This window comes from Xiphophorus hellerii, chromosome 17 (genome assembly GCF_003331165.1).
Source record: "Xiphophorus hellerii strain 12219 chromosome 17, Xiphophorus_hellerii-4.1, whole genome shotgun sequence".
Classification (NCBI taxonomy): domain Eukaryota; kingdom Metazoa; phylum Chordata; class Actinopteri; order Cyprinodontiformes; family Poeciliidae; genus Xiphophorus; species Xiphophorus hellerii.
Window position 1 is genome coordinate 2,933,070 of NC_045688.1, and position 26,973 is coordinate 2,960,042.

Genomic DNA, 26,973 nt, shown 5'->3' on the forward strand with positions numbered 1-26,973 from the left:
AGTTTGGACACCGCAGTTAAATTAATGTTTGTACAAACATTAATTTAACCTGAAATAATTAGAAATCAGCGATTAGTACTTAGAAACTAATATCCGTACGTCTGAAATATTAAATTAAATCATAAATATCAGTCATCAATCCAAACATCCCCCATATTTTAATTGGTAATTTTACACAGCAATATTATGACAACAAATATTAACAATAATGAACTGAATATTAAACTAGAAAGTGTGCATTTCCTATGAAAATGCAAGTGTGAATGCTGAATGCATTTGGTGAAAATCGCAAAAGCGTTGAAGTCAACTGCTGAAGACTTGCAGAAAGGTAAGAAATCGTCCATACAGTGTGAAAAACCCAGGTAAAGGCCAAAATTAGCTAAAACTAGCTGAAATACTAATGATAGCATCTAGGATGCCACTAGCATGCTGGGTTATAGTAATATATTCCTTACAATGTAAAAACAAACAAACTGTGAAACCTAAAATTTGAAAAGGACAGTTTAACACACTAACTATGTTATTAGTGTGAACGCCTACAGCATTCACACTAATAACATAGTTAGGTTTGCTGGTACTTACAGGGTCCATTTCTGGTCACGTCTTGTTTCCGTCCAGTAACTCAGCCTTCCTCTCTTCAGACGAGGCGTTTCGCTCTGAGACCTCAGGAGTTTGCCGTTTGTGCTGTTCGTCCTCCACCTGAATTAGTCATCAGTCTGCTAGTGAGTAATCAGCTCAGGTAGATGACATCATTAAGAAGGGAAATACTTAATGTGATAAATATTACATTTACAGAAATCCAGAAATAATTTTACCCAACACTCTCAGTATGATGGCATCTTATTTTGATAAAGGAATGCTAATAAATTTAATTTATCTTGCAGCATACAGATCTTTAGGTAATTAAGGCCTCATCTTGGATAAAAACAGGTTTTTTGTTGAGACTTCTTTCAAATAAACAAATAAATCAGTCTAATCTATCAAAAATCTGAGTGGACACAAACATCTAAAGAAATATAAAATAACAGTAATTACATTATGCTGATTATTTAAATAAGCTATAAGAATAATGAAACAACAAATTTCAAGACCAAAACTCCAAATAAATACTACTGACGGCTAGGAAGGTAACTTCTATAAAAATATTAAATTGATTAAAGGTGACCTATAACTCTGAAAAATGAGCCATTTCAAAAACTTCCAAAATGTAACATCATAAATCTGTAGGCACTTTCCGTTACCTAGCAACCCCAGCCAGCCAGCCCGTTACCTAGCAACCCCAAACCATTCCAACAGTTTGGTCAGCTAGTTTTACCGCTTTATGTACTTTACAAGTGTTTAAATAAAGAAGAATTAAATAAAGAAGTGTTAAACCGTCTTTTATATCCAGCTTATTCTTCACTCCTCTTAGTTGTAAAAATCTTCTGGTTTCTGAAGTCTAAATTAGTTGCAGTTCTGTCAGTAGAGTGAATTAAATATGTAAAAAATGAGAAGTCTGGATGGTAAAAAAAAGCTCTCAAACTCTAAAACATCATGCAAAAATGTTAAAAAATTAAAACAACCATGCAAGAACATTTAAAAATATTTTTATTAAAGCAGTTGGGATTCACTCAGCTCATAGAAAAGATTAAGTTAAACACTTTTACATCCATAAATAACTCACGACGTCACTATATCTTTCTTTCAGATAACCACAGCATTTTTGTATTATTTAGACTCAATCCCATTTCATCCAGTCCACCCAATTGCAAAACTGTGTTGTTGTTTTTTTACATTAGCAGAATATTGTAAAAGTTTTGCGCACTTTTGTAATGGAAATAAAGTTGGTGTTTTCTTCGAAAGGTTTTGTGTTTCTTCCTTCAGTAGTTATTGGTGCAGCGCCCCCACAGGCGAGGAGGGAAACAGGTTTTTCAGAGGGTGTGATTTGTTTGACAGTGCAGAGTGAAAGTGAACTGCAGCAGCTGAAAATATAACAAATATTGCAATCTTGTCACCAATCAAACCAGGTGTGAAAACACACTAAATTTTGTCTCAAATGTCAGTAAGACCTTATTTCAATCAAGAGGCTTTCAGAAACTAACATCTAACATAAACAGAACAAAACATCCGAGACACCGGCCCAGTAAGACCAGAACCACCACCACCAACCCAGGTTTACATCAAAATAATCCACAGAATCTGGGTCAGTGAACATTTACAGGCCTGGACATGAAATGGGATTGGGTTTCAGAAGTCCATGTTTGTATTTAATAATTTATAAAGTTGGCATTGTAATTTCAGATTTTTGTTAAAAATATATATTTTTCCCCATTTTGTGTACTACTTTAGTCTCACAACAACAGAAACATCAACTAATTGAAATATTTTAAATACTTAACAGATTTAAGACATTCGTTTCTTTAAGTAGCCAACAGAAGTGTAAACTACTAACCAGCCATTTCTAATCCCCTCAGCAAAGATTTCTTCATCTACAAATACAGGCTTTACATAAACAAAGGAAAAACTTTCAAGTGCTTCACTGGGGAAAAAGATACAAAAAAAGCAGGTTTTTTAATTTATTTTGTTTTAAATTTTTCTGAGTCGAGATCAACAAAGCGAGAAGTGTCCAAACTTAAAGTGAGAAGTTACGTAATCTGAAGAATTGCCTTCCTTTCACAATAAAATGCATTTGCAATTTATAAAAAACAACATTACAACAGTGCAGTAAAAGTTTTCAGGGTGTTTTTGTCAGTACAAGCAGAGATCTGCTAAATGAGATCATTTGTTTTAATTAATTTTCAGGAAGAAGCTAATGTTTATGTCTTTATGCAGCGTCTGTAGAAGTGGAAGTAATAATCTGTAAAGAGCGCCCCCGCGAAGTGGTGGTCAGTACTGCAGTTTGCTTGACCCTGGAGAAACATGCAACAGTTAAAAATATTTCCATGGTTTAAATAAATGTTTATATAAATTATCCAGGGGATTTTAATGCTTGGAATAAAATTAAAATTTGTCAAATATAGTTAGCTGCTGTTTAAATTAAATGAATGTGCTTAATTTCCTGATTCTCTTATAAACTTGTAGATAGCTAGCTATTTGTGATTTGAAATAGAAATAATTTGTTTCTTACAGCTACTGAGGACCGGAAGTGATATGAGCTGTAATGAAGGCGAGCCACATGAAGAGGCCACTCATGTTCCCCCTGCAGAAACAGACAAATTAAACAAATAAGTTAATTATTTTTCAACTCTATCCACTGTATGAAGAATTTTTCAGTTTATATTAATGAAATGTCTGTCAGGACTGTGGGGTTTCTGGGTTTGGTTTTGTTTATCTCTCTTTTTTATGTTCTTAATTTATCTTTTCTGTCATGGTCTACCTCCATCCTTCCTCTGATTCTAGTTAGGTTTATTTCTATGTCTAGTCCTTTTAGTTATTCTAGTTTCTGTGTTCTTAGTTCTTGGTATTAGATCAGTTTTAATTCTTTTACGGTTTCTCCTTATGTCTTTGTCTCTTCCTAGTTTATAAAGTTTTCTCTAGTCTTGGTGTTTCTTCAGTGTTAAGAGTTACTGTATCTCCCGCTCTCTTGTGTTCCCCTGTGCATCTTCCTAGCTTCTCCTCTCCCCTTAGCTGACTCCTGCTCCAACTATTCTCATCTGTTATCAATTAGCTCATCTGCCCTGGTCCATGGTTCTCACTCACTACTGAATTTTTGTAAGCATCATCATTTTTTAAATTAAATCTTCATCTCCACTTACGTCTTCAGCCTTTTGGTCTACAACTACCAATAACATGACAAAGTATGAATTTTCAAATTTTCTGTTATTTATTAAGCTATTTATAACTGAACAACTTGGACCAAATACATAAAAATCTTCCAGAGAGGGTAAAATCAATTTCTAAAAGGTTTTTTCTATGATTATTAACCGTTTGTAGACATGTTTTCCTATTTTTGGTGTAATATTAAAGCTTATTTATACAGAACTGCAATAAAAACTAAAAAATGTACCTGTGTATTTGATGGGTACCTATGTTCAGAGTCATCGCCTTCTTTCATTCCCGCAGAACAAGGGGTGGACTCATCTACAGCACATAGATGAACCACCAACAATTCATCAGAACTGAAACATAATAAATAACAACATTTCACACAATTAAACAATCTTCAAAGAAAGTAACTTAGTTTATTGTTAACCAGAAATTAGTTAGCAATACACTAACTGATGATGTCAAGCTTGGATAATTTATTATTTAAAATTTTATTCAAAGCAGCTTAGTTTACTATTGGCCAGGGAGCAAAAAAAAGCTACTGCTAGTAAACAACAAAAATATGGTGCTAACTGCTATTAGTTAGCCAATAATAATATAATTATTATTATATTAATAATTAAAATAGTAAGACGTTACATACTGTATAGGGCCTAAATATGAGGGGAGCAATTTTGTCATTATACAGTAAATTTTACCTTGAAATATTGTTCAGACATAGAAAGCCAGTATGCTGTCAGCTAGGGAGCAAAAAGACTTCTGCTAGCTAACAGCAACAGTATGATGCTGTTAGCTAGCAGTAATTTTGAGTAGTTTCGACAATTTTGGGCAAAATGTTTAATAAACTTCGACTTCATAGGAAGCAGCGACAGTAAAGGCCACAGATCTGATCTGATACCAGATTTAAAATGATTTATTAGGGGTATGTTTTTATCCTTTGGCAGCAAATTAATAGCAGCTAATTTTACCTTAAGCTACGAAGCAATTATTAGAAATCTGTTGATGCTGACAAGTTAATGGCAGCTGAAGTGTGAAAAGGTTTCAAGGGTAAGACTACTTTTGCAATATTCTTAAATCTGTCAAGGAAAAAGTTGAGTTCTTACATGAGAGACGAGGAGTTTCTGCAAAATATTTATGTAAAATGTAGAAATTTGTTTTATTTCCTGTGTTTTGATTCCATCAGTCCTTACTTCATAAGCAGCGTGACTCTCATGTTGACAGGGACAAACTGGCTGATAGGAACTCTAAAAACGTATCTCTCAGGCCTAAATAAAACAAAACAGACAGAAATGTTACTACAGCTACTCCAAAGAAGCAAATTAAGATTAAATGTTGATTTATCGTTTAATGTTTTATTAATCTACCTACCCACATTCATCCCTCATGCAGTATTTGCCGTCAATCACCTGGTGGTTCTCTTTAATAACGAACGTATGAATGGTTGTGTTTCGCCCTGATGGAGAGGAAATAGTCCATCAATCACATAAAACACAAACATTAAAGCTTATGTTTGCAAAATGATATTGTTCATGGTGTATGAATACTTTTGCAAGCTTCTTTTATTTTGAAAACATGTTTAAATTTAGTTGTCCTTTTAATTAGTAATATGTAATACTCACAGTCTCCAGTAGCTTTCAGGTGATTAATTATTTCTTTTCCTGCTCCTGTTGACAAAAACACCAGCCTGATTCTGCTCTTTCATGATGCTGTTCATCTGAATAACTCATGCGGGTCTTCTGTGCTGCTGTTACCTGTTATTGTTATGTTTCTGGCTGGATCAGAGGTCGGCCTGATGGAGAAAGTGCTGCCCACTGAAGCCGAAGGGCAGCAGAACACCTCATCGCAGAACAGCAGGTCACAGAAGCTCACGTCAGGAGGCCAGGAACCACGAGGCGTTGTTTTTGAGACACGAATTGTTGCTGAGACTGGAAGTGCAACTTCCTGTTAGCATATTCACTTTATTTTCTTGCTTTATTTAATAATAGTTTGGGTTTTTCTATTTTAGACCCGTTGCAGCATGACATCATGCGCGCCAGATCCCGCCCCCATCTCTCGGCTGGAGGCTCAAAAAAGCTGCTGACTGACAATAATTAGCATTGGTTTCAGCTGTCAAGTTGTCAAAATAACACGCTAAATCTTAAATATAAGCTTGGTATATAAAATAAAAAGGGACACAGTGTTTGCTACTAATTGCCAACAGTAGGACAGCTAGATAACAAGGTCAGAAAAAAGTTTTCATTAAGAAGTAAATAGCAAGGGAGAAGGAAGTAGTACAGTTATGCTAGCTTGACTATGACAACCTTAACATGTAGATCTGCTGTGGGATTAAATGTGTTTCAGTTCAGTTAAAAAATAAAGAAGGCGACCTAAACACCCACTCTGACAGATCATCAGTAGAGCAGGTGTTTAAATTAGGTAATCAACCAACGCAGTTAGCTTAGCTACTAGCAGAGGTAGCTAATCTGCCACAGTGATCACTCATTAATAATCTCAAAATAAACATCAAGCCTGAAAACATAACACTGTAATGGACTGAATGTTCTGTTCTTCGTGTGGGAAATGTTTGAGTGTTTCTGGTGTTAAATCCTGAAACATAAAGTGGCGTTGTCAACGTGTAGCATAGCCGACACAGAGAGAAAGAAAAAGGTGGCTTTATTTTATTCTTCAACGGTTTTCTGTGTTATTTTTCCCTTTGCTGTCAAACTGCACTAAATTAATAATACCATCATCTCCAGGTTTTATTAACGGGATCATTCTACCACAGCAGAGCAGCGATGGATGGTAAGAATCGTCCTTCTGCCCTCCAGCATTGTGCGCATGTGTGAAACTTCCAGATATAAACAATAACATGCAACAAACCTAGTTTTATTTTATTTCTAATAACTAATAACTAATTCATTTAGTTTTAATTAATGTGTTAACTAGTTCTCAATAGTCATTATTAGTTAAATAATGTTTAGTTTTTATTACTTATAGTAGTACGTTTTTATTTTTCATACATTTTGCCTCCTCTGGAGTACCGTAAATTGTCAACAGCTGACGAAAACAGTTCTAAAAACTAATGAATATATTCATAAATATAAAAAAGAAGATTAGTGATAGATATTTATTTCAGTTAACGAAAATGTTTTCTCAATTTCAGTTTTGTTAGTTTTATTCAACTACAATAACCTTTTTGCAGACATAAATATGGGCAATGAAGGACTACTAGCAATAATAATATTTGCAATGGTAAGTGTGAACAACAATAAGAAAATCGAAGCAATAATATTCATGAACGTCGGTTGTAAAAAAAGAAACAAGTTTTGATTTTCTTCTACATCTAAATGTTTGAGATCAATAAATACTTTTAAATATTTCCAGACTGATTTAAGTGTGGCGTTGTAGCGAGAACAGTACCTGTTGTAGGTGATTCTTCTAGTTGATTCGATGTAGGCGATACAGTGCTGGTGCTAAAGGAAAAAAATAAAATAAAATAAAATCATGGCAACCACACAACAACATAAAGGTATCTGTATGGGAATTGTATGCTTAAACTTCCTTAATGGAGCAGGAGGATGAATATTATCAAGAGTTATTAATCATCTAAATGTTTTTTTTAGAAAAATATTGATGGCTACCTGTTGCTGGGAGGGATCTCAATGTCTACCGCCTTCAGAGTTACCAGGTAGAGAACTGAAACGGAGATTATACTGCACCCAAAAACACACAAAAATAATTTTTACTTATATTTAATTTTTATAGAAAGGCAGGCAGTAGCATAACTTTCCTCACCAGATAGCCATAGTGATCAGGAAGGTAAAGACGCTGGCCAGGAAGATTTTATTCTGAAGAAGGTGAACGAGTTTCTGACACCAGACGTTTTTCTGAGTGGTTGCGGTTCTACCCGGGTCTGGGGTTGGTGGCACTGACCCGCTAATGTTGACCTGAGCTTTACTGCTGGAGAACACACGAGAACTTCACCATCTATACACCAGCAAATGTTAAAAACCTTAGTAAATTATTTATTTCAAAAAGTGAAATGCATTAATTAAATGCTTAATAGATTCCTTAAACATGAAGTGACATATCATTCTGTTAGTTCTGTATGGAGCTAAATTGGGCCCAAAATGTTTAAAAAATTTAACAAAAAAAAAAAAAAAACTGAAAAAAAATTAACAAATAAAAAAATGAAATCAAAAGCAATTGAAAAAAATCCAAATAGAAAAAAATTAACTTGAAAAAGATTTGAAACTGAAAAAAAAATTGTAGCATACAATCAGAGTGGCGACTTAACTGTGATTCATTACCAAATACGGACTTGGCATGTTCATAAATTAAGAGCTATCTGCATCAAATGAATCTATTCCTGCTAACCGCTCAGAAATTACTCTCATAATGTCCCTTGTCGCTGATTCGCATGAATCCATTTCGCTTTACTTCAGTGTTTCTGCTAGCTGTAAATCCGATAGATCACTTTTAGGTCAGATCATTCATATTCCCTGAATGATCTGACCTGGACCTTCCCAACGCTCAGAAAGGGCTAGCAGGGGGTTTTTCTCTCTCTTTTATTTTAATATAAGAGCATCTTCTCTGTTCCGAAACGTTTAATTAACGGTTCCGTCCGTTCCTTTTCCATATTTTCCGTTATGTTAACAAACGTTGCCGAAAAAACATTTGCCGAACGAACCGTTGCTGCTGCTAAGTGCATTTGCCTTCCCGCTCTCTTTCTCTCTCTCTCGCGCGCGCGCTTCCTTTACCGGAAGTGAAGCTCTTCATTTTCCGAGGGTCAAGCTTTTACTATCGCGCACACCCCCCTGAATGAAGGATTGAGGCTTTACTGATGAACAGTGAGGTTTATTGGAAATAAATTCTTAGTTTTACCGTAAGAGCAGTATGTACACACACACTCACACAGCGTAAGCTACAAAACTACGCACTGACAACCGTAACGTTTTTAACTAAAAATATCAGCCATAATCTAAAAACTACACCCTAGATTTTGTATATATAGTAAAACAAATTCACAGTTTTAACCGATCAATGTTAGAAGCAGCCTAATATACAAAGTAAACATACCTTGCGTCTCCATCTAGGGGGCCGCTAAACTGATCCATTTTATCAATACTGTTCCAACTTGTCTTTCGTTCTGTTATCGTTAAGCGACTGTTCTAAAATATACAGCGGAAGTTGACGTGTCAAAATAAAAGCATCAAACCAAGAACCGGAAGTTAACCATAGAGTATTAACAGTATTCGTATCTATGGTATTGACCCTTTGCAACGTTACTCAACCATGACTGACGTCCGAAGTGAGGGACGGGAGTACTGAACAGAGCGACTGAAATTGTTTCCCAAAGTTGTTTTTGCCAGTTTATTCATGGCTTCTATTTGTTCCCGTCGAGGTAATTGGTCTTTGAACGTAACACACCCGGTTGGGGCTCATAGACGGCGAATTTGACAAAAGTTTCCAACAGCTTAGCTGTTAGAAACCTACTCATGCCTCCTCCCTCCTGAGGTGTTGATCAAATTACCCACTTTGCCTGAATTACGCATGATTTATGTCACAGGCATAAAAGGCGTCTCCCCTCTACACCGGAGCAGCATTAACAACGTACAAAAGACCAGATGCTAACCAGACTTTTTCATACATGCTAGGCTACATGACGTTGCGGCATTGTCTCCATGGTTACCAATAGTCAGACTCTTACCTTGTCCTTAATGTAATATTTAACATCTTTCTAATTATATTTACTTATTAAGTATATCAACGTTAGTATTCTTACCTTGCAAAAAGTGTTCGCTGTAAATCCGTGATTACACCGAGAGCTGTAATTATGATTGACGGCTGCTATCCATCGCCGCCGTATCTTTCCTCGTTAAAATTATAAAATAAAATGACAAGTTTGATTTGCATCCTTGTCCGTTTGTGCAGCCGACCGCGCCGCAACGAATGACAAGTGAAATCAACTAAATATAAGCGATATTAGGTCACAGAAGTCTGTCTTTAGGCTAGCTTTAAAGGAGCGCATTGGTTGTTTTGATGTCCGTCATGGCGGAGTGGGCGGGGTTCAGGAGAGCGTGACGTCACGTGCAAATAAAACTAAGTAAAGGCCATAAGATAAAAATGTGATACAAATAATAGGAAGTTTAGTTTGGGGTTATTTACCAAGATCTTAAACTGAAAACAAAATTAAAAATAAAAAAAATCTGGAAAAAAATTAAGATTTGAAACTGATATACAATAAATCAAATTTGAAATGGAAAAGAATAAGATTTGAAACTGAAAAAAATAAAATAAATTGAAACAGAAGTAGGTTAAGATTGGAAACAGATTTTTTTTAAAAACTTAATTGAAAAAATAAGATTTGAAACTGAAAACAAATTGTAATTGGAAATTTTTTTTTAACTTTAATCTAAATAAAAAAGATTTGAAATAAAAACATTTGAAACAGAATTAAATAGATTGCAAACTGAAAAAATTAAAATAATTTATAAAAAGATGTGAAACTGAAAAAATGCTATTTTCCCCCTCAGTTTCAACCTTTGACCCTGAGGAATCATGACAGCTTTTGGCAGGTGGTTAAAAAAAATCCCAGGTGTTGCATTCAGGAACAGTGGAAACATTGAAAATGTCTTTAAAACATTACCAATATTCTCTGATTATGAGATTGTTTTTTAAAAAACAACATGCTTCACCGATATATGCTGCTTTCCCAACACATAAGCAGTATTTTTTCATGATACAAATATTTTTTTCATGAAAAAAATATGATCCTGACAAATTTACATAGCATTTTCAGTCAGTATTGGGTATTTCCCATGCTGTTAAAGTAGGTCTGAAGTTGATAAGTAATGGTGACGTCTGCTGCAGCTCCAGTTATAGATGGGGTTATCTACTGATATGCAACTGCTGGTTCTGCTTCCAGACATATAGATTATGGTATGTGGTTAGGATAAGAAAACCTCAAAATTATCAGAAGGAAGGTGAAATGGTGAAAATAATTTGCAGTTGCCTCTTGACAGTCCTTGACCTACAATACCTGACTAAAGCACTCAGAGTCAGGCTAACAGTCTAGTGAAAGGAAGCATGGCAAAGCGGATCAGGATCAATGTTTTTATCTAATTTAGATAGAAATCTAAATTAGATGGTTGAAAAGCTGCAGGAGAATCCAGAAAACCTGTCCTTGAACTGCAACGTCCTTCAGTTTCTCTGCAGCCTTGGTTATGCAATAGAATCATTTTATCAGTTTTTCCACGCTGCTTCACGGTTACAAGTCATCTGACTCTGGACTTAGAACCACAGCTGATCAGAAGTGGAGCAAAAAAATACATAAAGCCTTTTCTGACTTTGATTTTATTAATTTGCGGCAGTAAAATGTAAAATGTTCAAAGACAGATCAAATATCCAGGTTCAACCTGATTCTGGATCAGGAAGCAGCTCTGTTACTTTGTCATCACCATGTTTTCTGCTGTAATGGTAGATGTGTTATTGTATGGAAAGCCGAAAGTCTCAAAACCCAACATGTTAAGATGTGAAAATTGTAATAACACTGAATTGTGCATTAAATAAATGATTCTATTTGTTAATTTATATAAATGTAAATTACATATTACAATCAATCACAACTTTTAAAAAAGTTGCTTGAAAATATAAAACTTTTATGTATCATTTTGATACACATTTAGACTGGTGCACACACTTCAGCTATTGCACTAATAGCTTAGCTAACATTTTGTTTAGCGGTTTTGCTAACTTTTAAAACATTTAGCAAACTTAACTTCCCCTAAATGTAATTTTTAGGATAAATTCCAGCACACTAATTTACTTGGCTGTTCTGCAAACTTTCAGTTGTACAGATAGATGTACAACAACACATTTGGCTCAGTAGGGGGCGATGTAACACATGTTGTGTCATTTACACATGGTGGGTATCAACATAGCTGAACTAAATGCGTTAACAATAAATTCTGCTAATTATGTTAGTATAGTGCTTTAGCGTTACAAGACTATTGTTTATGACTAGCGGCTCTAATTTTTTATTTAGCAGCGCTAACCACAATGTATTTAATTTTTAATTTCATTCCGTAAATGATTTCCTTCATTAAGTTATAAATTTCGACCTTTCAAACATATTGAAAAAAATCTAATGTAATGTTAAAAGAATAAATTACATTGCATTAATTTTTAGCGTTAACGTTTGTAGGACTACCATTTGAGATTAGCACTTTAGTGTTAGCGCCACTAACTTTTTAGTTAGCAGCGCTCACTAAAGTATAATTTTTAATTTAATTCCCTAAATGAATTCTATCATTAAGTTATAAATTCAGACATCTAAAATTAAAAGGTGGAGGCCAATCTAGGATGATCTTTTCTTGGCCCAGTCAAAGCTGTCAGCAGGATCCCGTTGATAACTGCCTGTAATCTCGTTCATCTTGTTATTAAACCCCACCCTTAGGATACTTTCTCCTCTCCAGCTACAGATGTAAAGATTAGATAAATGAAGATGAGTACCTGCTGGAGCGCAGACTGCCTGTTAGGCTCTTCAGCTTTGCTAGTCTGCTGTTCCAAACTTCCAGTTCTTGGATACGAGTTTCCAGGTTGTCCGTAAGCTTCGTCAACTGCTGTACAGCTCCCACGTTCTCCATGAAGATCTGCTCCTGTAATGGGAAGAAAGTGATGTTGGATCTGCCAACATGTTGTGAATTTTATTTATCATTAGTTGTCAAAGGTGACATATTATGCTTCTTAGGATAGCTCTCTTGGCTATATAAAACATGTTTATTAAATTTTTTTTGCACAAAATCATTGTTATATAATTAGATTTTGGTCAGTTCGGAATGAGCTGTTTTAGGGCGTCTTGTCTCTTTAAATCCAAATACGCTGCTGCTGGCCACGCCCCCAACTCAACATTTATGATCACGCGTGAAAACAGCTGCAAACAGATACGCAATTATACAACTGCACATCTTTGAAAAGCAGAAGTGAAGCCTCCTGCACAACCTACAAGAATGTACCAAGTGGTTTCTGGATGGTAAGTAAACAACTAAACACTTGTATCTTCCAGCAGCCATTGTACAGCACACACAGCGGTAAAAAAAGCTGACCAAACATGCTGGAACTCAGGTTGGGTTGCTAGGTAACGGGCAGAACTCTGCCGGGGTTGCGAGGTAACGGCGAAAATGTGACTTAACAATTAGGAAGGTTTTAAAACGGCTCATTTTCCAGACACCAAAAATCAAACACACATTGCCAAAAAATGGCTGAACTGTTTTTAGAGAACCAAATGGAAGTGTAAAAATGCGCAAAAATGTGAATTTTACATAATAGGTCCCCTTTAAGAATTGCACATTTGAATACAGATGATAAATGTAAAGATACCTTATCAACCATGAGGAAATTTTGTATCACTTCTCCATCTGAGCAGACGACGTCACCGACGTCCATGACCGCCGATGGAAGCAGCTCCTGTACCTCCTGAGCGATCACTCCTGAAATGTCACATGATTTTAATAAATATGAAATATTTAACCCTTTAGAAGCCACAGTGTACCAGTTCTAGCTGTGAATATCATCACCTGTCTGATGGGTGTGATCTATTCCCATGTTGGAGGCAAACTCTGGCGTGTAGTCAAATTCAACTATCCTCATCTGATTGATTCTCTTAAGCAGTTGCTCAGAATTGACCTAAAAGACAAAATTATTTCACTGAACCCACAGAAACTCTGTGGGAACTGAAGAAGCCCGGCTTGTTTTGTCCTACCTCCTGTACGTTCTGCTTGGCTCGGTTGTCAGACGGTTGCATGATGGCACCCATCACTTTAGCATTTCCACACACCACCAGGGCTTCATCTGGGGAGTCGGTGTTGATACCGACCCGACCGTGACAGACCGCGGCGTCCGGCGCTGACCCACGCTGCCACAAGGTGTCGCTGTCCGTCTCAAACTGGCCTGGATTGGACGCCTTGAGGCGTTGGACAACATCAGTTTAATTCAACAGTCACAGGTAAGGCTGGGTGATAAGTCAACTTCATAGATTAACAGAATTTTTGGATTTTCAGGATTTAATTGTAGGAAAATCTGGATTTTTTTCACACTATTGCACTCTTTGGGCTTCCATAGTTCAGAGAGCACGCCCAGGGCGGCCATCATGTTTTGCAGCTTATATCTTTTTACACTTTGAGTTCAAGTCAACTCTATGAAGGAATATTAGGACCAAGCTACCATTTTTTATTTTTAATTATAAGAATAAAGTCGTAATATCTTCATTTTTCATTAAAACTAGGTTTTTCTTGTAGTTTTTAGAGATTTTTCTGGTAAAATTGCATCTTTATTCTGCTAATACTATGACTATATTCTCGTAATTAAACAGAAATTCTTATAGCGTGACCTTGACACTTATGTACAATTCACAGGAGGGATAATTGAAATAAAAGCCATTTTCTGAAAATTCTTCTCATTTGCAATTACTGTTTAGAAACAAAGCAAGAAAAAAAACTAATAACATTGGAAATTTGACCTGGTATGAAAATAATCTGAGATTTTATTTTTAAGCCATATTTCCCAGCCCTACTTGCAGGATTGATTATTTAAATATTGGTATACAGAAAGTGGTTTTACCCTAACAATGATCTTCTCTGACACCACGCCAGTCAGAAGAAAAGTCTCGTCTTTGACGGCAGCATAAAGGCCAACCACCATCTGAAAGTACCTTCACACATTCACACAGTTAGCATTTATTTCCACTACCGCTCATTGTTTCCTGAGTGTGCCTGCTGTCATACCTCTGATCAGGGTTGGGTTTGCCTTTCTTCCTCATGTTGTTGGCCGTTGTCTCGCTAAAGTGCAGTCGACCAAGAGTTACTGTGGTTATTTTGCCACCAGGTAAACTCACCCTGGATGATGACAGAGACATGTTTTAACACATAATTTTTAAGGTTTTCTGCTTTTAATTCTACAGAAATTGTATTCAAAAAGTCAAGACAGAGAGAGATGTATATAAAAAAAGCTCTACACTCATCAAGCTATTGCTATCTTGGTTAGCCTGCTAGCCGCTATAAAATTTTAGCTCAAATGAAGCTAAAATTTGAAAATGGCTTTTTATAATTTACTATTTTTATTTAAAACTAGTCCTGCTAGTTTTAACACTTTGGCTTCCAAAACAGCTAGCTGTTATGCTAGGTAGAGTACATTTACTTTTGCAATTTAAAGAAAACATGAAGACCAGGTTGAAGTTTTAATTATTTGTACACCAAACAGAGGACATGTTTGGGATAAACCAAATGCAGCGTTCAAGAAATAGAACCTCAATTTGACCGTTTAGCTATTTTACCATTTAGCTAGCAAAACAGCCAGCTGCTATGCTAGCTATAATTAGCATAACTGTTATGATTAGTCTAGATGAGTCACAACTCAGATTTCATAGCAGAAAGTGAGAAGAAGGACAAACGTTTCTCAGGTTAAAGACTACAAAATGTGTAGCTGTGAATGTGAAAAGTAAACATTTACTCTTCAGATTGGCTGATTGTCTTATGAAGATTAATGTAGTTTGAATCCAAACCTGACGGGGTGGAAGGGCTTCTTGCTGCGGTCAGGTTGAGACTGCTCTATTGTCACCTCATGGCTGGGTGTTTCAAGCTACAAAAAATACAGTTTTGATTTGTATTTCTGAGTACTGGAAGGAGACAGTGTAATTTCTTGAAAAAAAGATGCTGTGAACCTTAATCCCAAACACTTTAATCTGGAAGTGGTCAATTTTCTGCAGACCGCTGGGTGTTCTGACATAATGCGGCTCTGCAGCCACACCAATGTGAACTGTGACCTGGAAGTGGTTCTTCTTCTGGCACACAAAGGCTTCATCAGCTGGAGAATAGTTAAAGCCTTTATCCGTATCAATATGGTACTCAGGAGGTGCCCTAAAAGAGACAAAATAACAAATTATCTGTTGATTTGGTGCAACTTCCACAACATTATGGAAGTTGGGTTGCCATTTGTATAGTTAAGTTACTCAACCAAAAATTAACAGCAATAACTTGGATTATTTAGCCTACAATGAGAGAAAAAAATGGGTGTTCATTTTTCATAAGTCATAATGTTATTCATTCATTTATAGATGTAAGTTTCACACTATATATTTAGTTAACTATATATAGTTGGAGCTATAAGTAAACATTTAGTTCCAACTACATAGTATTTTACAACCTCCATAAATACTAAGTGAGCAGGCAAACAATTTAGCTTTAAGCTAAACATTTAGCTAACAAAAATTTTAGCTAACTAAATATTTAGCTCCAACTTCTGTATTTAGTTAGCAAACTAACTATGTAGCTCCAAACTAAATAATTATATCTTAAAGGTGAATATTTAGGTAGTAAACTAAATATTTAACTCCAACCTAGATATTTAGTTTGCAAACTAAGTATTTAGCTCCATAAATAGTTAGTGAGCATGCTAACTAGCTCCACACTAAATATTTAGCTCTGAGCTAGCTAAATATTTAGATTACCAACAAAATATTTAGTGCCAAACTAAATACTTAGTTAGCAAGCTATATATATCAGAAACTAAATATTTAGTTATCTCTGAGCTAGCTAAATATTTAAACAAACCTAATTTTGCTTCCAGCATTTAGCTTGTTACCTAAAATATTTAGTTGGTAGCTAAATATTTAACTTTCTAACTAAATATTTAGTTTGCAGCTAACTAATTAGCTGTAATTTTTGACTGAGTAACTTCATGCCCCTCATGTCCTCAACCAATCCTAATTAGACCCTCTGGTTCAAAGGGATTTTTACTTACAGTGTTTGGTAGCTGGTGTTGCATAAAGTGCTCCAGTGTTCCCGCCTGTAGTGTTCCCATCTGAGCAACTGGGAGGAACTCTGACCCGGTCCAATTAAAGTATTTTCAGTGCCAGTGTTATGAGTCCCATCCCTTTCACAACTGGCAGCATCAACTGCTGCAAATGATTCCTCAGACTCAGATCTCCTTCTCTTTTTACTGTCCTGGGAACTGATGAAAAATTAAATACAATTTTGTAAAGATTTAAACTCACAATAATGCCCTGTTTAAATGTAAAATATGGGCCAGTTTAGTTTTACCTTTACATTTACTATCTAAGTTTTATTAAAGCGCTGTAGAGTCGAACTAAAAATAAATCTATCAATAAAAAGAGACAACAGATCAACAATCTGATAAGAAGTAATTTATTATGTAAAAGATCAAACCAATTACACGTCTTGGTTTGAACTCTAATCATGAAATAGTCAAATTTTATCTACCGAATGTCATCAAGTTCATCAAAAGTCGCCTAAACTGAACCATGCTGACATCTAATCCAGGATTATAACAGGACACTGTTGTTTTAATCCAGTTTTTAACTGAGGGTGTGGCGTTCCTGTTGGTAAACCATTCACCCCCTCATCTGTGATGAGTCACTGTAACTCATCTTAGTCTAATCTAATGACAAAATTTTACAACACTGCGGAATTTTTTTAACCTAGAATACTATCATAAACAGTGGGCTGATGACAACCTACTTTACTTTCAACTCGACTGAATGCCCTTCATAGATAAACTCAAATCAAACAAGATTTAAAAAAAGCAGAGTGTGAATTTGTTGCAATGATTTGCACAAAATCATACTTAGATAATGAGATTTTAGTCTGCTCAGTTCTTTCAGAATGAGCTGGTTTTGGGCGTCTTGTCACTTTAAATCAAAATAAGCTGCTGCTTAACTCAACGTTTACACTCGCACGTGAAAATGGCTGCAAGCAGATACACAATTATACAACCGTATATTTTTGAAAAGCAGAAGTAGAGTCTCCTGCACAACCAACAAGAACCCAGCAAGTTGTTTCTGGTTGGTAAGTCAACAACAAAACTCTTGCCTTTTCCAGCAGCCATTGTACAGCGCATACAGCGAGAACACCAGCCAATCAAACGGTTTTAAAGGGGATCTTGAGTATTCCCCCACAAATCCACACACAGCCATTTTTAAAAACCAAAAGTTTGCTTACCAGGTATGCGATGTGGAGACTGAACTCAACACACAGTGCGAAGATGACACAGGGAGGTTTTGGACCAGACCTTGGTCAGTCATGGCGGAGATGTAGGTACTAGTTGGAGGTAAGGGTGGGGAAGGAGGTGTGGGTGGAGTGTAACCTTGCAAAATGCTTCCTGAATTCAAGTAGTGTTCAGGTGGATGGTTGGTGTCCTGATGAACGGGTAGAATATGCGGATCAGGTGGAGTCCTAGACTTTACAGAAGAGTCTGTGAGGCCCAAACCATAGAGCTGGTTGTGGGTCAGAAAGTCAGAGTGGGGTGTGCCGCCGCCATCTTTTAACCGACAGGAAGTGGGTTGAATGAGTCGGTCAGAGTCGAGGGGAGTGGAGCCTCGATTCTTAAAGTGACAGTACGTTGCTGGTTGAAACGCCTCTGGACGGTTGGACCAACAGGACCGTTCATATCCGAGATCTGCCAACAGGAGAAAACACAACATGCATGAAAAATATAAAAACAACAAAAGCCTTTATAACATGTAGATTAATGTATAACTGTGTATTTTTATACTATTCTAACAATTTTTCTGATAATTAATCAATTAATCAGATAAAAAATTGGCACATTCTGTATGTTTCATTTAACCACTTAAGTTTATTTAATAAAACATACAGAAATAAACAATAAACTTAAAATAAGAAAATAAACATTTTATTACCTAAAATTAATAAATTAATCTTTTGATTATTGTTTCCATTCAATGATTAATAACTGGATAGAAAAAGGTGCTTAAAGGGAGAGTTTTTACTTGAGTAATGGACATTTACAGATTTATATTTCTTTTTTTCTTAAATGTAAACTGTATAAGTTTTTATGCAGTTTTGGATTAATTACTACTCTGAATGCGTTGCTCTTTCGTCAAATTAAATTTATTTTGAGTTTTTATACTGATCCAGTCTGCCTCATTCCAAAGGCGGACTGGATCAGTACAAAAACACAAAACCTTACAAAACATTTTTGGTTCAGTTTCTAGTGCAGATGTCTTAGTACATTTGAAATAAGCCAATACTAACTTAAAAGTAACTTTCCAGCAAGATATAGGAACTTGTTTTAAGTAAATAATTCCTTAATACTGATATTGAAAAAGTGAAATTATTTTTTTTAATCAATATTAAGAAATTATTTACTTAGAACAAGCTCCTATATCTTGCTGAAAAGTTACTTAAAAGTTAGTTTTGTCTTATTTCATGCATACTTAGATATCTGCACTAGAAATTAGACCAAAAATTGCTTAAGATTTTGAGTTTTTGCAGTGTGTTGAAAACTACCTGGTATCTGTGGAGGAGAACAGGCCTCCGAGTCAGGAGGAGACTCAGGAAGCATGCTGGAAAATAAAACAAAAACAACCGGGTATCAGTAATCATTGTTCCGTCCTACACGGAGCCGTCTCCGTCAGCAATCTTCACTTATCTGACAACCAACTGGGTCAGTGTTAAATTATGGATGTTACATAACAGAGTATGTGCTCAGATACGACACTGAAGCAGAAAGTTTCCCACATTAAAACTAATTCTCATTGTACTGTAGCTACAACAGGCTGATTCTCACCAAGTAAAAACTAACCAAGAACATGGCTGCAAGAATTTCTGAGTGTTCTTGGTTACCAAATAACTCAGTGAACACAATAATTAAACTATTTTGTAATCTATCGTCTTATTTACAGTTAATCCTTTAAGTGTTTTATTGGTGCCTGAATGAGCCTTGAGCATTTCTTTAAATGATTAAATGATCTTTCTCGGAAACTTACAAGTTGCTGGGGTCCATGTCGTTGCTGAGGTATTGCTCCAGGATGCTGGTGTCGACAGCAACGGAGCTGTCCAACACACTACTGACGTCCTGACCTGAAAATGTGCGCAATATGGTGGATCAGGACTCACACAGAGTGAAAGGAAACTAATATACATAACTCTATGATCACAGTTGGTAATTACTGTCACATAATTAGATTTTTTTTCATCATTCTTCTCAATAAAATCAATTAGGGATTCACCAATATGAACATTTGGGCCAATAATAATAAAGAATATTACATATATTTCCATACTCCAACAACACCACTGACATGCTGACAATCCTGCACTGGATCACTATCACCAACCATGTTTCATAAATATTTTATTGCATTAGAAAAGGCTGATAGAAATGGTAAAATTTGAAAAAACTTCCTTGGTTTCACAAAGAAAGTGGTTTTTGGTTAAAGCGCTAAAAGGGAGATGGAAACACAAAGCAGTGAACCGTCTCATCCACTGTAGGATCTGTGCCTTACCAGAGGTAAGTCCTAGTTTATTCGCTCCAAACCAGCAGTTGGAAACACATCTAATTCACATTTTCTCTTTTGCAACATTACAAAAGCTGACTTCGAACTTTTGTCAAAAAAGCCCAAAGACCAGAAACACTAAACGGTGGAAACAAACAGCGGTTATTGACATTGGCTCAGTTTTACTACATGAACAGATGCAGATACGTTAATATGTTGAGTGCTGACATAATATATGGTACATTTATAAAATAACCCGTTCAATCTCCTTCAAACTTTATTGGGGACCACCTACCAGGACTTTCCTAAACCTTCCAGGATCCTCAGACCTCCTCTTCTTCTTTCTCTCCAAGCATGCCATTATTTATATACACAACCACTATGAGGAATTAAGAGACTCCTTCATTACCTTGTGCAACATTATGAATAATCTGTTAAACCTTCTGGAATACCCACAAAACCTGAGCTAGACATGATCTGACCTCCACTATTTTAACTTCTACAAAATCACATTTTGACCTACCTGTTTACCTCCCAAGAGTCTGCTAAACCAATCTACAGAACCAGATCAACACAATGAAGATGGTTGCCACAGCTTTCTTTTGGTGACCAACATCTGCAGCATCCAGCGATCTGAAACATATTCAGTCTAACTTCTTTTGCCAGACTTAACAAGAGTCTAAAACCTTCCAATGATTGCTAAAACCAGTCCTGGAGAGGTACTATCCTGCAATGTTCAGAGGAATCCCTTCTCCAACACACCTGAGTCAAATGAATGTCTTGTTATTAGGTCGATACTTATGAGGAGGGATGCAGGATAGTATCTCTCAAGGAGTAGACTTGGAAACTCCTGGTATAAAACATCTCAATTACAATTTTAGTTCATTTCCATAAAGAACCAAGACTGTTTATCGCTACCCTGTTAGACAGACCCTCGAATGTCTTTGGAAATTCTTAAGAAACAAGTAAACTTCTTTTAAAAAAAACCAAGAGTTTTCTTAAGGTGCTGGAAACCCGTTTTAGTCTAAGGAGTCAAAGTCTCTCCAAACTAATTTAAAATCTTAAAACCAGTCCCACACACTCTTTGAGATCACATCACCTTTACAATGACCAACACAAGCTTCCTGAAGATTTCATGAACCTTTTAAGAGCGTAAAAAGTAGGAAGACCTGATCTTCCTATAAGATCTCCAACCGAGCAATAAGAGTCACCTGCACATCTCTCAAACCTCTTCTAAACCACCTCTCTCTTTGGCACTTAATGATATGTTGCATCTTTGAGATGTTTGAACCAACTTTATTGAAAGGTCATTGGCAGACTAAGTTCTGCTTGCAATTTGAACCATATTCAGTGCAGTTGTTTAGTTACACCTCAAAAGCCTCAAAAACTTTACGAGAGCAACTAAATCGGGACAGACTGGAGTTCTCCAAAGATAGTTCTGGCTACCTCAAAGGTAGAAACACCTCACATGCCACAACTATAAAAGTCTATTAGTATTACGTAAAAAAATACTTAGATGGTTCACCTCAACTTACAAATCTTATTAGTGCCTGAAAACTTTCTGAATAACAGTCTAAATTCTTCAAGCACATGTCAAACACTTCTCGTCAGATGTCAGAACCTCTTGATACAATGGAGATACTCTCTTTCTCCAAGAACAAAGATGCCAAACTCCAGTCCTCGGGAACAAGTGTCCCGCAACCTTTGAAAGTGTCTCAAATCCAAGGCAACTGACCTAATTAAAGGATTCAGGTGTGTTGATACAAAGGCACTGGTCCTCAACTAGAGTTTGACATCAGTGTCCTTAAGCCTTACTTTAGACTAAAAAAGATGAAGAATTACTTGACATCTGCCTTCAATAAACCTTCAGTACAAATTGAGAACTGGCCGTCACTCTTCCTGGACACCTCCTCAAAGAAACACCAACTTATCAAAATACCAGAACATTCTTCAAATATCCCTGGACTTTCCATGTTGCCAACATAAGTAGGTTCAAAGTATTTGTGATCTCTGGAGCATGAACTTTTTCAACCAAACTTCAAGAGGACCTGCTTGTCCATGAAAACAAAACCACATCTGTCTGGAGAATGCTTGAACTATGGAACGCCTCTTGAACCAATCTTGGATTCTCATGTTTAGCAATAACTGGGACATCCTTGAAGTTCTTTAAAACCTTGTTTTGCAGTTGACTGATATTTCCAGGTATGCTGTGAAGATATGTGGAACGTCTCACCGCTGAAGAATTGTTGCAGTGCTTCGTTCTCTCCAAGAACCTGGAGCGGTGGCCCACTGGCTCCAGGCTCCATGCTGCCATGCATGGGGCGCTGCTGTGCTGGAACGAGGAGGAGTCAGGAGGATCTCCACCTGCAGCTACTGCTGACCATGAGATTGAGAATATTACAATGTATTAAGCAGGTAAATATTGGGGCTAGATTTGCTTTTTCCATTAGGATCCATCACAGTTAGATAATGATCCAAAGTTCAAGGTTAAAGCCTTTTGTTAAATGTAAAGAAGGTTTAGCTCATAAATGGCATACCTTCCATCCTTATCTTGGTTTACAACAATCACCCAATGACAACCCTTTCACTTACATACTGCCTACAACATAGATTATTCATCTATGTTGTAGATGAATAATGGTTTGTCTAGTTTAGGTCTGCAACCTCTGTTGCTGTGGACTGTAAGAGTATGGGCCAAAGTGTAAAAGCGTTAGCCAAAGGTATTAGGCAATACCTTTGACTAACAAGAATAACAACCATACATTCACCTCTCCAAAAGATTGTCAACAGTGTTACTTTCCATCTAAATCGATCCAATGTCCAGAGAACTAAAGACTTTCTGATGGATAGGATTTGGGATTATTTTTTTGACTGGCACATAGAAATGAACAAACTGTTGTACTGAACTCCAGAGATGCTGCAGAGGAGCAAGAATGTTGATGTCTAGTTTTGTCCTTAATCACCCTAAGAAAGCTGGCAAAGAATTGGTACTATACCAAGAACGAATAAATGGACTTTAAGCATCAACTCTTAAAAATAAACCCAAAACAAGTGATGGAAGCTGTCGAGCTGTGGTTGCTGAACAGACATTGCTGGTGTGGTTGTTTTAGTTAAAATTAAAAGAATCTTTAGGTGGCCATAGTTAGGTAAGGCTTTCCTATCATCATGGTTCCAGTGCTGAAAGCCAAGCCTGATCATTAGCATTTTAAAACAATGATTGGTGAAGAACAATTATAACAAAGACTAAATCAACTGTTTGATTTCCCCAATATCTTTTCTTCAGAACTCAAAATAAATAGTTCGGTGCAATGCTCAAATTTGGCTCTGGCATATGGGGTTTTTCAAATTTTCCCTCCTGGAGCCTTTTTGTCATGATCCATGAGTCTTTGAGTTTTCTTTTGAGTTTGTTTCCTGTTGGTTTATTATTGCTGTTTAGGTTGAGTTCATTTCTCTCTGCTATTGTTATTGGGGTTTTCCATGTGGCAGTGGATGAAGTTATTTATAAAACTGCCAAATTTAAGACCCACATGAACGTCATTTAACACAAGTTATGAAAAATCTGACTGTTTTAGAACTTTTTCAAACTTTAAACTTAAATTTGACACTTTTTATGATGCAATGGATAAGAAGCAGTTTAATAAATCAAGTTTGCATGAAATAAAAATATTTTTAAAAAAAGGCTTAATTATGCAGACATGTTAAATGATTGTGATGCTAGTAACGTTAGCTTGTTTGTTAGCAGTGCCCTTTTAACATGAGATTGTTATTAAGTCATTTGTTAGATATCTGTTATATTCCTTAGGTCTCTAGATTATTTTTCTGTTTTAAACAGAGAGCAGATTTTTTCCCATAAAGACAAATAAAAAACAGCTTATCGGTAAATATCAACACTAGCAATCATTAGCATCAAATTTGCTTTGCTGAATCCTGTTAGTTCTTACTGTAGGTCACAGTAATCTTAACTTCAAGTATTTAAAAAAAATTAATTTAATTATACTTTAAAACTATAAAGACTTTTTACTACAATATTGTAAAGGGTAAAAGATACCCAGAAGATTGTCTTTAAGATTGATTTCAGAAATATGTTTGTTTCCTTGATAAAGTTATTTTAATAAATTGGTCGTAACATTTAAGTCTCTAAGCATACACCAGTTCTCGTTTTCACTTGGACTCTTAAACGTTTTGGTTGCATCTCAGTGTCATAACTTTTAACTAAGCTCTAAAAAATACACATTTTAATAGCATGTTTTTATTTTCAGCTCTGGACATCACATTCTTCTGTTCAAACACCACAGAAAATTAAACGTAACCTCATAACCTACTGAACACACCCCTCTGTAAACTTCCAGTGCAGAGTTCAAACTGCCAGTTGGTCAAGCTGAGTATTACAACTTTTAATATATTTTAAACTTTTGAATCAACCGCTTCCTTTACAGTTTGTTAAAACTTTCCCATTGGCAGCAAACAGCAAGATCAGACCATGGAGAACATTAATGTGGTTCCTAAAAGTTACATTACATCAAAATTAGATGTTGCTTAAACTGCAGAGGGAGTTCAAAGACCACTGACCTACTCCTAAAATCTTAGTTTTAATGTAACTAGTTAATTTTCTTTGCATTGTCCTCCAACTTCCAACCTATGAATATTCATGATATTTACAGTTAATGATATAATTATTTGTTAAAACTAAAGGAATCACTGTGATTTTTGTTTCAGCTGTAATGGTTCACCATAAGGCAGATAAAACCATCTTGTTTAAACAGAAACCATCTCAACATGTTTGCTCAAACACACCTGGTTTGTCTCCAAAATGGCTGCCAGCCAGTCGGAAAGCGGCGAAATTTATCCAACCCGCTCGTCTTCAGGTACCATCCATGTGTGAGGGCGAATTCAGCTCCAGAATCGAAGTTTCTACCAATACACCAAATGTCAAAACTCTTCTTGTGAGGTTCTAGCCGAGAGAGTCACTTCGTTTAGCTATTTTTTAAAAATCGGTTTGTGGTGCCTGTCTGTGGACCGCCTGTGTCTGTCAGGTGGACTTTGAGCTTTAAACAAGAAAATGTAAAAGGTGTTTCCTCATCTGACGCAGTCATAAAACAGCCAGTCACCTTCCTGTAACACTAATTTACCTCCATTATGCTGTACTTCAGCGCAAGTAAATCACTTATTGTGTTTTTTTAGCTGAAAAGAAACATGCAAAACCTGTAAAAACATTGTTTTCTCAAATTAATATTTGATATATTTGAAGTGGGAGAATTCTGTAACAAAGTATTTAGCAAAACTTAATTCCACATTCATCAAAGGTGAGTTGAGTACCCAAAAATTTACTCACGAGTAGAACTACTTCAACATAGTTTTACTCAAATATAAGTAAAAAGTAAAAAATAGCCATCCAAGAAATTATTCAAGTAAGACTAAAAAGCATTTGGTAAAAATTATTCAGTAACTGATCAAATTATCAAAATTACATATTCAGATTTTACCAAAATATAAAAAACCAAAATGACAATAACTCGTGTATGTAACAAAAAAAATAACAAAATCAAAGAAAGATCGTTCAAAATAAATTTTCTCTCAAAACTAATGAAACTTTAAAGAAAACTGCAGGTGTGTGTCTGTGTGTGGAAAACTTGTAATTAAAGCATGTTTGTTTTGTATTCTGTGAGTAGAAAATCCAGAAATTTTACTCAAGAGTAGCGATACGTCAAGTAAAAGTAAAAAGTACGCTGTAGTAAAAATTTGTCTAAAAGTATATTTTCTCAAAAATGTTGGTCAAATTTACTTAACTGAATTGATTTTATTCCTACAGAAAAGTCCTAAAGTCCCATAAAATCAGGAAATCATAAAATGTCAGACCATGAACTCAATGGAGTAGGGGTTGGTGGAACACACACCTCCAAATTGTGCAGCATGACTCACAAAAAACAAGTTTGAGTGTAAAAATTAAACATCCTGGAATCCAACATTGTTGTCTAAAGAAAGAATCCCCACATCTTTCACTCAAGTCAATGCATTCACTCATCTACACATGATGAAGAGACGACTTGCTGAAGTACAAATAAATCAACAGAATGGGAAGAAATTTTTTTTTTACATAAATTTAAATATGGCATTTTATACTACAGATGGACTAATTTAATGGGTTTCGGTGAAAGGAGAAAAAACAATCATTTACTTGGCTTACTGAAAAACGTTTGGAGGAAAGTGTGTCATTTAAATTGAAATCTGCTGTAATTCCATGTTTTCCCACTAGATGGCGATGTAACATAATCTTTAATTTTTGGATCTTTTAACCCAAAACAGGTGACCCATCTGGAAAAAACGAGTAAAAAAATATAAGACAACAATTAAGTTAAATAATACACTTCAATTTACCCAATTAAATAAATAATTATGGATATGTAATAAATTCAAAAAACAGTTTATACTACAGATAAATCAAAGTCTAAGATCCATTTTGGTTCAATTGCGTTGCAATGAGTGCACCTCATCAGCAGCTACGTGAGTCAGACTCTGTGGTTTGTTGTGAATAATTGTGCGATTGTTTTAGAAATAACCCAGAATGACTCACATCAGTTGAGTTTGAACGACTGGAACATAAAATTAGCAGCTTAACACTAAAAATCCACCCAAACTTTCAAACAGATGTAAGAAAAAAAAAAACCCTGAGGCTGGTGGTGGACAGGTGGAGAGAGAACCAAAGAAGACGGAAATAATCCAAGAGAGATAAAAAATTAAATTAAAGACAAAGAATAAGTAGAAATTGAGCTCAATTCAAACATACTTTATTTAATCAAATGTTGTTGATCTCCAGTAGCAGTCAGTCTTGCAACGGCTCTTGAGGTCTCTAATTGAAGACTGTTGCTGTTTGTTGCTAACAGCTTAATTTAACATGTCCTGAATTCACCATGAGTTGTTGGCAAGCACTGCTAATC

At 35.8% G+C, this 26,973-nt stretch overlaps 1 protein-coding gene across 3 annotated transcripts; it reads right to left on the reverse strand.

Annotated features, from left to right (window-relative positions):
• Positions 1 to 1,570: 1,570 nt before the first annotated feature.
• myrfl (myelin regulatory factor like) lies at positions 1,571 to 25,076 on the reverse strand. 3 transcript variants are annotated; one of them, XM_032590211.1, is made up of 24 exons: positions 24,833 to 25,076; positions 22,272 to 22,411; positions 19,529 to 19,622; positions 19,050 to 19,105; positions 17,739 to 18,195; positions 16,522 to 16,731; positions 15,443 to 15,638; positions 15,284 to 15,360; positions 14,508 to 14,618; positions 14,344 to 14,434; positions 13,487 to 13,687; positions 13,302 to 13,410; positions 13,105 to 13,214; positions 12,238 to 12,383; positions 7,519 to 7,680; positions 7,365 to 7,436; positions 7,144 to 7,196; positions 5,496 to 5,669; positions 5,364 to 5,408; positions 5,113 to 5,197; positions 4,935 to 5,009; positions 3,986 to 4,097; positions 3,107 to 3,178; positions 1,571 to 2,888 (listed from the first exon to the last, which is right to left on the reverse strand). In XM_032590211.1, exons 2-24 carry the CDS (start codon positions 22,354 to 22,356, stop codon positions 2,796 to 2,798), a joined length of 2,886 nt encoding a protein of 961 aa, XP_032446102.1. In that variant the 5' UTR covers positions 22,357 to 22,411; positions 24,833 to 25,076; the 3' UTR covers positions 1,571 to 2,795. The 3 variants fall into 3 exon arrangements, with proteins under 3 accessions (XP_032446102.1, XP_032446100.1, XP_032446101.1); XM_032590209.1 differs by having other exon boundaries at positions 7,519 to 7,683; XM_032590210.1 differs by having other exon boundaries at positions 7,519 to 7,683; positions 22,272 to 22,414.
• Between the last annotated feature and the right edge of the window lie 1,897 nt (positions 25,077 to 26,973).

Bases quoted from the DNA above. Each gene is read 5' to 3' on its own strand.
- myrfl (XM_032590209.1), bottom strand. From the start codon at position 22,356: ATGCATGGCAGCATGGAGCCTGGAGCCAGTGGGCCACCGCTCCAGGTT. The intron at 15,639-16,521 runs GTAAGTAAAAAT...TGTCTCTTTTAG, and splicing joins AACACCAGCTACCAAACACT to GGCACCTCCTGAGTACCATA. The intron at 13,688-14,343 runs GTAAAACCACTT...CAACGCCTCAAG, and splicing joins CAGAGAAGATCATTGTTAGG to GCGTCCAATCCAGGCCAGTT.